The 13,989-nt window shown below is 42.4% G+C and overlaps 1 protein-coding gene across 1 annotated transcript in view; it reads right to left on the bottom strand.

The window, feature by feature from the left end:
* Nucleotides 1-282: 282 nt before the first annotated feature.
* The window catches only part of LOC306941259 (connector enhancer of kinase suppressor of ras 3-like), a 43,237-nt gene continuing 29,530 nt past the window's right edge, over nucleotides 283-13,989 (bottom strand). Inside the window, exons 4-13 of the mRNA XM_079526605.1 lie at nucleotides 12,640-12,727; nucleotides 10,910-10,951; nucleotides 9,899-10,018; nucleotides 9,618-9,677; nucleotides 9,170-9,238; nucleotides 8,773-8,922; nucleotides 5,365-5,489; nucleotides 4,819-5,006; nucleotides 4,334-4,423; nucleotides 283-3,564 (exon numbers count right to left, since the gene is read on the bottom strand). Of these exons, the coding sequence (XP_079382731.1) occupies nucleotides 3,200-3,564; nucleotides 4,334-4,423; nucleotides 4,819-5,006; nucleotides 5,365-5,489; nucleotides 8,773-8,922; nucleotides 9,170-9,238; nucleotides 9,618-9,677; nucleotides 9,899-10,018; nucleotides 10,910-10,951; nucleotides 12,640-12,727 (1,297 nt within the window). The 3' untranslated portion in view covers nucleotides 283-3,199. The remainder of the gene's footprint in view (nucleotides 3,565-4,333; nucleotides 4,424-4,818; nucleotides 5,007-5,364; nucleotides 5,490-8,772; nucleotides 8,923-9,169; nucleotides 9,239-9,617; nucleotides 9,678-9,898; nucleotides 10,019-10,909; nucleotides 10,952-12,639; nucleotides 12,728-13,989) is intronic.

Consider the following 13,989-nt stretch of genomic DNA (forward strand, 5'->3'; position numbering starts at 1 on the left):
ACAAAAAGGAAGAAATAAAAGTGGGGGTTTAAGGCCTAGCATATTAGCATGTCATACAGCTGACCTCAAAGTAGCTGTTTTTGTATTGCATTGACTTATATGCTTTCGTTTGACATCTATACCCATACTACATACGGTGAAATAATTTTTCATTTGTACCCTCTCGGAGTTAACACTGCTAATTGTACAGTGTAGAATAGATAATGATTGAATTATCTGAGAAGAAATGTGGAAATCACTACAGCAGCAAGTAAGGACACGAGACAGGCAATGTGCTCTTGATTATTTAAATTGAATTTATTGTATTGTTGCATTGCATCTACTAGCTTACATTCCAAAGTATAAAGCCACACTTGAAATGTTTAAGACCAGATGGTGATGAAATAATCACACCCACTCTTTCAATGTTCAACCCAGACCTCTAATGGGTCAAAATTAAAAAATCAGTGGTTCTCAAAGGGGGTCCTCCAGGGACCCTCCGGCTTCCATAGGGGGTCTGTAACCCTGAGTGTATACATGTGTACACTCTTATATTATGGGGGTCCATGAAATTAAAACATTTGAGGAACACTGGTCAAAATAGTAGCGGCATTTTGTGTTAGACTTGTTACGACTCGGCAAAGGGGTGTCTGAATCAACACAATGCAGGCATTGTCAGGTATAATCATCCTTTAAATAATCAGTCAGACAAAAGTGTAGTAAATGGACTTTCAGGTACATTTGTAACGATCTGTACTTGAAACCCATATGTATTTATTTATTTGTTTGTATAAATGCCACTATTGACCCAGGTTCAACGCATGCACACAACCACACACACACACACACACGCGCTTCTACCTCACAATGCTATGAGAAATGTTTCAATGTGGAACAGATATACAACTCCAAAGCCACATGTTAGAATTGCATCATTTCCATGTGACTTAGTAAAGCTTTAGAGAAGTTCACCTGAATTCTATCTATATAGCACTGAAATACAAACACACTGGTCCCCAATATATACAGAAATATTGTTTGAAAATGAGACAGCTTTTAGACATACATATTTACAAGGCATTGTGTCCGTGCTAACTAAATAATTTAAGTAATTACAACAGTAAGGATAGCTTAGATAAGAGAAGCAAGGCGTTAAGTGTTCTTGGTTCTGGTATTACAGTCCTCTGGGGTTGTTGGAGAGAGGAATGTGCAGCAACAGCAGCTTTTCAAGTGCTTTCACACTTTTCTGTGCTTTAGCCGCGTGCTGATGTAAGCCCAGCGCTAAGCCCCATGGGCCCCAGAGGGAAAACTAAAACTAAAATCCAATGGGCAAACTGTCGCTGTGGGGCAGATACCTCTTATGTTATCTCCATATTCAAAACATTTGTAAATAAATGCCATATATTTAATCATACTGCAGTGTCACACAAAAGCATCAAAAGTAGCAGATCCACAAGCTCGAAAAGCGGTGCCAAGTGAAGCTTTTCGATTTCGAGCTTTACGATCTTCTACTTTAGCTGTTTTGGACATATGAGGTTTCCACCCGACAGAGACGATATCAAACTGGGGGGGTCCTTGAAATGAAAAAGGTTGAGAATCACCTAAATAAATAATCTATACTGGAACCCCCCTATCGACACTGTAATATCCTCAGTGTTAATTTAACTCTGAGAGTGCACAAATGGAAATAGACAACCCGTCCAAAATGGACGATTCCTACTTAGTTAAGTTAGTTCAGACCACAGGCAAAATCAATTTGTAAGAATTCAATCGCTTTTCAATCCATCTAGGAATGTGGTTCAAATCCTATTCACAAAGACCAGTTTCCATGTGTTGATTTGATAACCAATCACTCCAATCTGAATCTCGGATTAGCGGGGCCAGTCTTAACATAGCCAAAAACGTATGTTACGTAAATCGAATGCCAAGACGCGCCATGTAAAGTCTGGGTACAGAGAAAGTGAATGAGGAACTGTGAGAACAATTGCTAGCGAGGAGCATGTGAGCAAGGCACTTAACCGCAAATTGCTCTCGCTGGTGCAGATTCTTGAAGATTTCAACCACCAAGCAAGGTGGTCTCGTGCAAAGGTTCTCAAAGTGGAGTCCAGGGACCGCCACGGTTCAAATGGACCCATGCATGTCTAACTCTGAGAGCGTACAAATGGAAGCAAATAGACCTGTCCATTTGTTTCCATTTGTACGCGCTCAAGAGTTATGGGGGTGCTTGAATCACTGGGGGTTAGAGAAGCTGTCCTGTGAACAAAAGGTCACAGGTTCTCATAACTGAGATATCAAAGTGTCCTTGAGCAAGATAGTGAACAAACGTCCCATGTCCGCTCCAAGAAAATACAGGATAGAAAAGTCTTGTTAAATATAATACTGAGTGAAGATTGCAGCAGCAGGATTGGGACAGTGTTTTACATAATCCATAACAGAGGCACAAGTGGTATTGCAGCAGCCGCAATAATTATAATAACCATGTGGCATTATTGCTATCTGAGATTCTTGCGTGGGTTCTGCTCTTGAGCACGCCAACACAGTTCACTAGCCGAGGAACTCTCACCCTGATATATCTGTCAAAATACAATCTGTCTCGTGGAAGTGCCGTCGAACAAAGGCATCGTATTCGTACCCCTACTTCCTCACTCGTTGTGAGCTACGGTGTGTAGGGGGGGGATGCATATGTTGGATCATATCCTCTGTGTCCCTCGCAACTTTTTACATGATCTCTTCACCCATTTTCAACCTAATCTTCATAGAATTGGTGGTCACTAATGCTAATTAAAAGATGGCACCATTTCTGTCTACTAATTTTTTTGTATCTCTTTGGTGGGATGTGGACACTGGACAGTTCAGATACCAATGACATCATCAATGGGGATTCCAAGCTATTAGCACGCTGAAATAGAAGCCATTGTTCTTGCATTAATAAAAAACAAAACAAAACATCTACAGATGATGTCACTATTAGGCAGGATTCTGAACTGTCCACAGCCAGTGAGTAGACGGATTAGTGAGGAGACAAGATAGGTTGAAAATGTGTGGTCCTTTATCCACTTAAGCCCTATTTTCAAAAATGTTCAGAAATTGTCAAATTTTCAAACATCTTGACGCCCAGGGTTAAAGTGGCTAATAAAGGCAAAAACACTTTTGGGTTTTGCAATGCAAGAAGTCTCCTTGTGAATGTTTAGAAAAATATAAATATATGGAATTTAAACTCTCAGTGACTCAGCAGCCTCAGGCGGGACAGAAAGCCTCCCAGGATGGAGGAGGAGGGGGCGGGCTTAGAACGAGCGGTGGGTGGCGACAGCACGGTGGTGGGGGGCGGGGCCATGGCAGCGGCGGCCTTCCCCCCTTGGCCTTTCTTGGTGCCATGCGTTTCCTGGTATGGGATGGTGGCGCTGTTGTGCAGGTCGGCGTTGATGAAGCACTGGCTCCCTCTGATGTGGTCGACGCCACGCACCAGGCCGTGGCGGGGGTCCGCGGCGGGCCCGCGGTACGGCAGGGGGAAGCAGGGGGTCTCGTCCTCTGCGATGGTGCTGGGGATCCGCTCGCTGCTCAGGTATCTGTGGAGGGGGTCCTGACCTGAGGAGGGAGGAGGAAGAAGAGGGGAGAGTCAGAAAACGGCCTTACTTCACACATTGACTGCCAACGACACTCCCTGGAACTCAGGGGAGATGTTAGACTTTAGCCATCACGCTGAGGTTGTGAGCGACTCTGCTACACTTCCAGTACAAAAAGAAACGGTTAAATCTATAGGTTCCACCTGGCTTCAAAAACCATAAAAAGGTCAATGATATCTCACACCAATTAAATGAATGAATACCCACAAAATACCAGATAATACAGTCATAATACTTTATCACACTTTCATTGCAGCTCAAATAGCATAGATACCATGCTATCTTAGACAAACTACTTAAGAAAATAACAGAACAAAGCCCCACACACCCTTACAGCTCAAGGTGAAGCCAGTAGCAGTAGTGTTAACAAAGGATAAAAAGCCAACGCTGTTAATTGGTCAGCAGAGGTTCAGAGTTAATGAACAACAGGGTAACAATTCTAAGCATGCAGGCTGACGCGGCTCCAGTTTGTCCAGCATGGTTAATGAGCCTGTGAAGTATTCCAGGGCCTTGACCATGCAGAGATCTATAAGTGAGCTGAGCAGCAGAACTTTGAATGGGACCCTGAAATTAACCAGTGCAAGGAGGCAGAACTCGAGTGATGCTGGACCTGGATAAACAATCTGGCAGCAGCGTTTTGGATTAGTTGGAGGCGGTCCATGGTTGTTCTATGAGAAGAGGGTGTATTGTGTATCACACACAGTACAGTACAGTATATACAGCATGCTCACCTGTTCTTCCCTGAGCCAGCCAGGGTCTGGAGGACGTATCAGACAACACTGAGCCAGGGTTCACTGGCATGGACAACGGACGAGGTTTACCTGCAAAGCAAACAGTTCAAATAAACACCATTATAACCCATCTGTGCCATTTTAGATTTGAGCTATATACAGTAGAAATAGCAACATAAATGTTTCATAACTCTTAGAATTTAGAAGGCATAGGCTATCGTTGCTGTCGGGCAGCAACGATAGCATCCATATTCTAACTTCTTGTGTTTGTTTTTGTAAATTAACGCCATACCTGATCAAACTACAGGCGTCACACGAAAGCATCAAAAGTAGCAGATCTACAAGCTTGTGCATTTTTTTTTTACGTTTTGGAATTTGAATCTTGAAAAGTTCCAAAACAAAAACACGCAACAGACGATTTGTAGTATCGGCTTCAGGCCTCTGTGTGTGTGTGTGTGTGTGTGTGTGTGTGTGTGTGTGTGTACCTCGTGTGGAGGCCCTCTGTCGGAGGCGTACAGGAGCCTGCAGCAGGAGGCAGGGTTCCGGGGGAGGAGCTGCCACTGACATCTTGTGATCTAGGTCGGCCACGGTGAACCTCCTCCTCCCGTCCACGTCCAGGTAGGAGTTGGGAGACTTGCACCTCAGCTTCACACTGGCATGTGTGCTCCCATCCCTGGAGAGAACACCACAACACGACACGGAGGAGAGAGAACTAAGTTTAACATTTTACCCAGTGGTGGAAAAAGTATTTTTATGGGTCATGCATGACTCGAGTAAAAATGTTCTTCTTTTCCTACATTTAAAATTATTCAAAAGATTTAAGTTAAAGAATATAAATAATATTACCATATTGTGCAGAATATAAGACGACTCCTATTTTTCAATTGAAGACAAAGTAGTCTAGTCCCCAGATTATAATACCCCCTTTTTGTAGGACATTTCCATTGGAAAAAAACAAAATTCAGCAATCGAAAATGTTGCCTGTATGGATCTCCAGTAAGTTATAACTACGATAAATACGAGGTTCTTACCGTGGGATATAGGGTACATTTGGAGGAGGAGGAAGGTACAGATCCAGGATGTTGGGTCTGTCTTTCTTGGCGTGAACGTCCAGAGTGTCTTCAGTGGGTGGGGCTTTGTGTAGACCTGGGGCCGCCTGGTAGGACGAGACAGTATCACACAAGAGTCGTTATTGGCCAGTTCATGGATTTCACCTGTCAATTAAACCTTGATTATGTATACGATATGTCAATGTCATGATGAATAACTGAAAATACAAAATGTATGAGGCAAACAGATCAACTTGGTGCATTGATGTTCACCTATAGAGCACCGAAGTCTGACGTCACTTTCAGTAGAGGGCGCCAGTACACAGGTTCATGTATTCTTTTATTTGCGAATTTTAGGTCGCTTCATATAAGAACTGTGTTTGAAAAATGAACCGATCATCCCGGCCTTTCGTCAGGGGGGTGGCTGTGCGTCGTTAATGATGTCCATTCATATTTGATACAGCCAGTTTCTGGAGAAAATGGAATTAATTTGGCCGCAAAAGTCTTGAAACTACATATGAAAGCAATGTCGCTGCTAATATACCCAGCTGTAAACACATTGCGTTCCTGAGATTCCTCGTTGACGTAAGCTCAGCTGACGGTGACTCGACTCGTACTAACCACAAAACATTAAATATATTAAAAAAAAAAAAAAAATGAACATGTCAGTTTATGTTGTGTGACGGGCAGCTGCAGCCACCCCGTCTACCCGGAAATGTAGTCTCTGGGTTGTTTGACTCGTTTCTAGCGCTTATTGTGTTACTCTTTGGGTATATTTGTACATTTCCACCTTTAGTCGCTTATATAGTCGCTTCATATCCATATGAGTGAAAAGGGCGGGATGATCGGTTTATTTTTAAAACACAGTTCTTATATGAAGAGATCTAAAATCCTGGGGATTTCAATGCAAATAAAAAGTACACAAACCTGTGGACTGGCGCCCTCTACTGACAGTGACGTCAGGACTTCGGTGCTCTATATGCAGATATTTTTATGAATAGTGAAATGAAACGTTCCTGGTTCGAACCCAGGTTCCCCCGGTGTTACTGTGCAAGTGCCCTTGAGCAAGAAACTGAAACCCTAACCGCTCCCGATGAGATGGTTGGTGCTTTGCATGATTATCCTCCACCATCGGTGAGAATGTGTGTGTGAATGAGAGTGTGAACGGGTGTAATGTACTTTAAAGTACGTAAAGTGCTTTGGATAAGGCACTATATAAATGCACCATTTAACATTTCTAGCAGAAGCAGAATTGTTGTTGACGTCAATGTTTTCATAAAAGAGGAAGTACAACAATGCTTCTTAAAAAAAAAACCTTGGCTTTCTCAAGGGCATTTGAGAGTAGAAGAGCATTCCTCAGTAACTTCCTCCCGGCCTCCAGACATGAACCATAATGCTTCCATTAATGCTTAGCATCAAGCTAAGACGTTCCATTTCATTGCTGTCAGGTGGAGACCTTGTATGTCCAAAACTATTACTTTTCAGGAAATTAAAAAAAGGACCTGTGTTCCAATGAATCCACAGCATTTGTTTTTGTTTGTGGGATTTAATTGAAAAGTATAAAGAGCTTGGGACTAAATGCAACTACAACTAAAAACAAAAAAAACTAAACTAAAACTAAACAAACTTTCACTTTGATTAGGTTTGGTTTTTATAGCGAAAATAGCAGATCTACATATAGCTCACAAAGCGCCACGATGCAGCACGTTGGGAGCTGGTTGATTGGCTATTTTTGCACGACACAATCAGACAAAGCAAATGAAATCATGAAACAAAAAAAAACATTAATAGTTGAAATATGGAGATAGAAGGTTTCTGCCCGACACCAATGATTCGGTGAAAGCAGACAGACAGACAGAATCTCTCTCCCCTAAAGCCGCCCAAACACACAACAAGCTCTATTCCGTTTTGTGCCGCTTAAAGCCACAATACTGTGTCATGAAATGGTATGAGGTGTGTGTGTGTGTGTGTGTGTGTGTGTGTGTGTGTACATCCGAAATGACCTAAGAACTCCACCGACCGACCTTCCACCTTTAGGGGCACCTTTTACTAAGATTAGAGGGGGTGACATTTTACGGGACATTCATTTCAGCCTATCTCCCCCTAAACACACATCCTGCATTTCTTCCTAAAACAAACAACACACCCAACTCTAACTGGCTCAATTCACCATTGTCCCATTGTCTTTAACACATCGTCTCTGTCGGGTGGAAACCTCATATGTCCAAAACTGTTACTTTTCAGGATTAAAATTCAAAAGCATCAAAACAAAAGTAGCGGATCTACAAGCTCAAAATGTGTCTTGTGGATCTGCTAATTTTAATACTTTTGTGTGAGGCTGTAGTACGACCAAGTAGGGTGTTAATGTAGAACACGGAGATACGAGGTTTCTGCCCCGACAGCAACGATATTAGTCACCTTCTCTGGATGGAGCAGTGGTGGAAGACGTACTTTTACTTAAGTAACTAAAAGTCCTGAATTACTTAAAAGAGAAAAGTAGTATTGGCATCAAAAATATACCTGTACATACATGAAAAAGACTCAATGTCCCATTACAGTTTTGTTTTCACAAAAGTTTTAAAAAAAAAATCAAAATCTTTCGAAAATAGCTCGTAGATCGGCTATTTATGAATAGGGTTGATGTATGTTTGTATGTTTGTTTTTGCAGTACCAAAAGTAACAAAAGTTTTCAAATAATTGACCAATACTATATATATAGTATATATACTCAAGTAAAGTAAAAGCACCTCAAAGTCGTACTCAAGTAAGTTACTTTTTAACACGTGTCACAATAGACGTCTGACATCGTTGAAGAGGGTGAGGTTCATGTTTAAACGCTGTCTTCATGTTCTTCCAAGAAGAAGAAGAAGGGGTCCATTGTTCAGGACCACACACACACACACACACACACACACACACACACACACACACACACACACACACACACACACACACACACACACACACACACACACACACACACACACACACACACACACACACACACACACACACACACACACACACCCCCCCCCCCCCCCCCCCCCCCCCCATTCTGGGTAGGCTGAGGAAGACCTGTTGTTTCTAATTAAGACTTGTGCCCCAAACAGACAGGGCCTCAGCAGAACAAACAGCAGACATGAATTGAAAGCCTCCAGGTTTTAGCCTCTTATTCATCAGACGTGAATTGAAAGCCTCCAAGGCTTTAGCCTCTATTTAACCAAGGAAGTGTTGTGTGTGACTGTGTGTGCATGGCATGATGGCTGTCCTAAGCTAGGAACACCCTGTTTCATCATGATGCGTCCGTCTGTGCACAATGATTTGTGCCATGGCAAGAGAAATAATTAAAATAATACTATGACTAAAACTAAACCAAAGTGTGTATTGTACCTGCACGAGCGGGGGTCTCCAGCGCAGGTTCTTCAGGGGCGCGGGGGCAAAGCTGCAGGATGTCCCAGAGGGGCGTTTCTTCACCACCAGCACAACCTCCCCTGGTCCCGCCTTCAGCTTCCCCACCAGGTGCTTCAGCTGCCAGCCCACCTGGACAAATCACAGCACAGCACACCTGCACGTCAACACCATCAAAAGCACCCGAGCTTTTCTGGGCACAGAGGGGCGGAACTATAGGGCTGGAACGGGACGCCGGCTCCCTATTGGTTCACAAACCTATGTGCCCGCCTCCCCTCTCGACTCAGTTATGCACTCATCGCAAAATCATGAAAAAAGTTATGGAAGACATCGTGCGTGCGTGCGTGCGTGCGTGCGTGCGTGCGTGCGTATCACATACCACAGTCTGTTTGTTGACTTGTATCACCTCATCTCCTGCATGGATCCTCTGGGTTCTGTCTGCTGGAGACTAAACAACACACGCGTACGACGTTATGGATTGCAACTTAAATCAATTTGTGGGATGGTTGGACAAAATCGGTAGGCTTAAAAGAAAATACATTTTCATGTGAGTTGCCAATTTCATCCAATCATAAGAGAAACAATTCATCAGCTTAAATTCTAGTGTTCTCTCTCCGTATTGGATCAACCTGGTATCCCGATCTGAAAATGGATTTAGATTTAGTCTAGACAGATGAGACCGATTAGTGAAGAAACACTCTAGTCTACAGCAACACTTATTATGAAAATACAAAAACCCATCACGTACAAGTCGTACAGTTCAATGATGGCAAAAGTATTATGTGGTAATTTATTTGAAACCATATTAAGTGAGTGCCCTCACTCACATTCTCTGTGGTTCCTGTGATGATATGTAGTCCATCATATGTTGATTTGATGTACATCCCCTGGAAGAGAGAAAAACATCATCCTTTCATCATTTCGGCTATTTATCTTCATAAAACGCAACTTTGGGTATGTTGAAAAGCGCTATGAAAATGTCAACTCCTTCAACGAAAATAGCCAATCTTGGCTATTGTGGCTGAATATTCACCAACTAGCAGCATGTGTCATTTAATTTTAGATTTGAGCTTAAAATGCTTTTGATATGCTATTTGTGTGTGCTCACCAGTCCCTCTCCAGGCTTGACGTTGGTGATGCGGACTTCCTCCAGGCAGGTCACCTGACTCTTCAAAGGGTCAGAGGTTGCACGCACTGTCTGCTCACAGACACCGTTCAGGGCCCTTGACTGCACACAGAGAGAATACACTCATGATCATTGACGAAAATATCTTCCAATATGAAAACTCCTTTTTTACAGTGGACACCTGCCAATTCCAATCTAATTACAGCCTTTCTCTTCATGGAAAGTTAGCATGCTGAAATAGAAGCCGTCGTTCGTGCATTAAATGAAAGATACGTTTAAAAATGTTTGAAATGACCAAACCTGCCCTATCGATGATGTCACTAATGAGCATCAGTGAGGACCAATTACATGAAGATACTGTAGGTTGGAAATAGGGGAAGTGGCCCTTTAATGTAATTTGGAACCAAACTAACAAGTAGTAACAGAGTTCTGATCCAAACCAGGGCTCTATACTTGGGCCTTCTCCCTTTTTCCCCTCCACTAAGCTCATGGATCTGCTGTTTTTGAAAATGTTGTCAAACCTTCACCTAATAAAAATGGCCAGAAATAGAGACACCAGGTTGAAAGTGTTTTAAAGGAAGTTGTGGGTGGGTTTCGTTGAACCCTCACAGGAAGTGTTACCTAACACAGGAAGTGGATAGAAGGGCTTCTGTGAAGCCACATGACACACACGCACGCACACACACACACGCACGCACGCACGCACGCACACGCACACGCACACACACACACACACACACACACACACACACACCAAGGACAAGGACGGCCAGCACATACAGTATGACAGGAAAGAGGAAGCGAGTGTTTGTGTATTTAGGCTAAACGTGCGTGTGTTTTTGTGCATGCGCATGTATTTCTTTGTCGGCTGATATTTGAAAAGATCTTTTTCGTGGGTGTCAGTGTGTGTGTGTATGTGGCTATGTGCGTGTGCATACGTGTGCAATTAGGATCTCTGGCCAGAGACGATAAAGAAGCAAAACAGACACTTACGACTTCCATGATCTTCTCCTCCATCTCGTAAACAGTGCAGTCCTGCAACGAAACACACACAACCTTGGGTTGAAATCTCATACAAAACTGTGGGTTTAAATCTCATAGATATCACAAAACTGTGGGTTTGAATCTGAACTGATCAATGCGACACTGTCACACTAAACTAAAGTGTAAATAAATTAGGCTCAACTGTGGAGAAAGATGGGAGATCTTTTCACAGCCTATCTGGAAGTATATCTCGGAACCGCAGAAAATGGTAAACAGAGATACAATAACAAACAGTGGCTTGAAGTGAAACAGCCATCTGAGACACCAAAACCCGAGCGAGCGGCGGAATGCGGGGCGGCTCTCCCACAGATAGACTCCTCCAGCGGTTAACGACGTCAGGCGGCATTTATTCACCCCAAACACATTCTGAACACATGTGTTCCCTTACAGCTTGCACTTCATTAGATAATTGATTGCAAATGGTTCGTTTTGAATTCCTTTAACCACTTTAAGCCCTATATGCTTTTGCAGTGCCGTACGATGAATAGTGAAAACAGCGGATCCAAAAGCTTACAACCAATCGTAATGCAACTTTGTTTTGACATGCTAATGTTCTAAACATCAAGTGCATATATATGCTGTATGTAATACAACATTTGCTTTCTGTATATATCGTTGCTGTCGGGCAGAAACCTCTTATCTCCATTTTCGAACTTTACGTGTTTTTTTTCCCGTAAATGTACTGTATGCCCTACTTGATCATACAGCGTCACACCAAAGCATCAAAAGTAGCAGATCCACAAGCTCGAAACACGGCACGTGTAGTTGTAGATCTGCTACTTTTGCCGTTTTTGAATTTGAATCATGAAAATGAACAGTTTTAAACAAATGACAGATACAATATGCTGTATGTACTGTACATACCGGTAATATCTATCTTTCTTTGATTATTTGATTACTTTTGACTCGAGTATTTATCATTTGAACCATTTCTCTTGCATGGACCAGGTACAGTGAATTGTCTATTTCTACTATACTTGTGGGGACATGTGGTCCTCACAAACATACAGTACAGTAATGCAAGTACACTCACCAGATGAGTCACAGCCCCTGATGGAGACCGACTGTACATGTTAAGATCCAGTGACATGTGTTGAAGGCCCTCACTCAGTGAGGTGCGTCAGTGTTTGGATTTCCACAGCTTGTGTTGGTGTGTATTGCAACATGCGTGGTGACTGACCGTGGTGACTGATACTGTATGTGCAGTGTTGTGGAACATGACTAAACTACCAATAACCCCCATTGGTTCAGCCGGACGTACGCACACGCACACACGGCTCATGATGCCACAGATTTGAATCTGACTTAGGATGCAGGGAGGCCAGCAGACCTTTTTTGAGCACAACATTAACGTGAATGTGCGGATTGTGCGCGTAGGCCTGAGAGTCCCCCCTGGCCTCCCCCTAGGCAAAGCTTTTTCCTGCAGGAAACACTCTTTCATCATTCTCTGTGTTTTTAACCTTCTCTACTTCGATGTTTCCCAAACACTGGGTCGCAGAGCCATGTTTATGGGTCACTCTCTTTTGTGTTTATTTTTTTCATTTAGGATTTAGTCATTAATGTGTAAACCAAATTTTCAGGAATTTGAATTAGAAAAAATATTCTAACATAAAAATGAATAAATCAATGATAATAAAATTAAAGGAATGAAGGTGTGAAAGCAGTGAGACGTGGCTGACCTTCTGCACGGTGGAGGTCAGTTCCAGACACAGCTGAATGATGCTGTTCTTGGTCCCAGAGAAGTCGCTGATCCCCGTCAGAGGAGTCCTGATAGACCACACGCGCACACACGCACGCGCACACACACACACACACACACACACAAAATATGCCATCAGTCACTTCCTCTTCAACTCCACAAAACACAACCACTGTACAAGTGGCCGAAAAATCTAGCTGTGGCCTTCATATCTATTAATATAAATCTAATATATAACTGTACCTGTAGTAGAGGAAAAAAGTACTATATTTGCCTCAGAGATGTAGGTAGATGTATAACGATAAAGGTTGTCAAGCTATGGAATAGATGTAATGATGAACTGAAAGAATGTGGAGCTAAGGATAAACTTAAGCAGGTATTCAAAAACAAAGTAATAAATAGCTACAAAGAGTAAAGCTACAAATCAAGGGTTTTTTGGCCATAGTGCTTAATTAGCTATGAAGTGTTTTGTTTTTTTGTGGAAATGACATTACTGCGACTATAATGTATAGCACTTTTATTTTATTATTTTACTTGAATATTACATTGTTCAGTAGAAATGAGACACATGAACTGTTTGTTTGAAAACCTGTAAAAGGGGTATATATATATATATATATATATATATATATATAATTTTTTATTATTTTAAGTTAAATGACAAAAGGGTAGACGTAAACAAATTTTGTATGGAAAAAATAAAAACGAATAAACTAAATTAAACTAAACTAGTGGAGTTATAGAAGTAGAAGTACTTGGCTAATGTCCTCCACTAATGTATGGTGCTTTTCAGTAAACCCTGCACAACATGACATGTGTTGAAAGAAACTCAACAGCTGCAGATATCTGACAATGTAATGTTGTTATATTGTCGGGCAGAAACCAACGCATTTTGAGCTTGTGGATCTGATACTTTTGAATTTGAATCCTGGACAAGTAACAGTTTTGGACACATGAGGTTTCCACCCAACACAGGGACGATTTGTTGTGATTTCACACTGCCAGGCTCTTCGGAATGCATTTCAGGTCCATACAAGCCACGGAGTTACACAAGACTGCCAACACTGCCAGGATTACGTGGCCACCCATCTACTGTAAATAAATGTACAATATGTTATCACGTTGATAGAGAGACATTCTTCAACATGTCTTTGCGTTATGTCGAAGCGTGTCGTCTTGCAGCTGTGTCGTTTTGCATTGCATTGCGACTGGTTCTAAACATGGAGTCCGGGGACCCCCAGGGGTCCTTGAGGGTCTTCCACGGGGGTCCCCGCTGTAAAATAAGTGCGATGTGAGAGTGTGGACTAGCCAACACCAACTTGGGACTACT

Source organism: Electrona antarctica, assembly GCF_951216825.1.
Source record: "Electrona antarctica genome assembly, chromosome: 17".
NCBI classification, from domain to species: domain Eukaryota; kingdom Metazoa; phylum Chordata; class Actinopteri; order Myctophiformes; family Myctophidae; genus Electrona; species Electrona antarctica.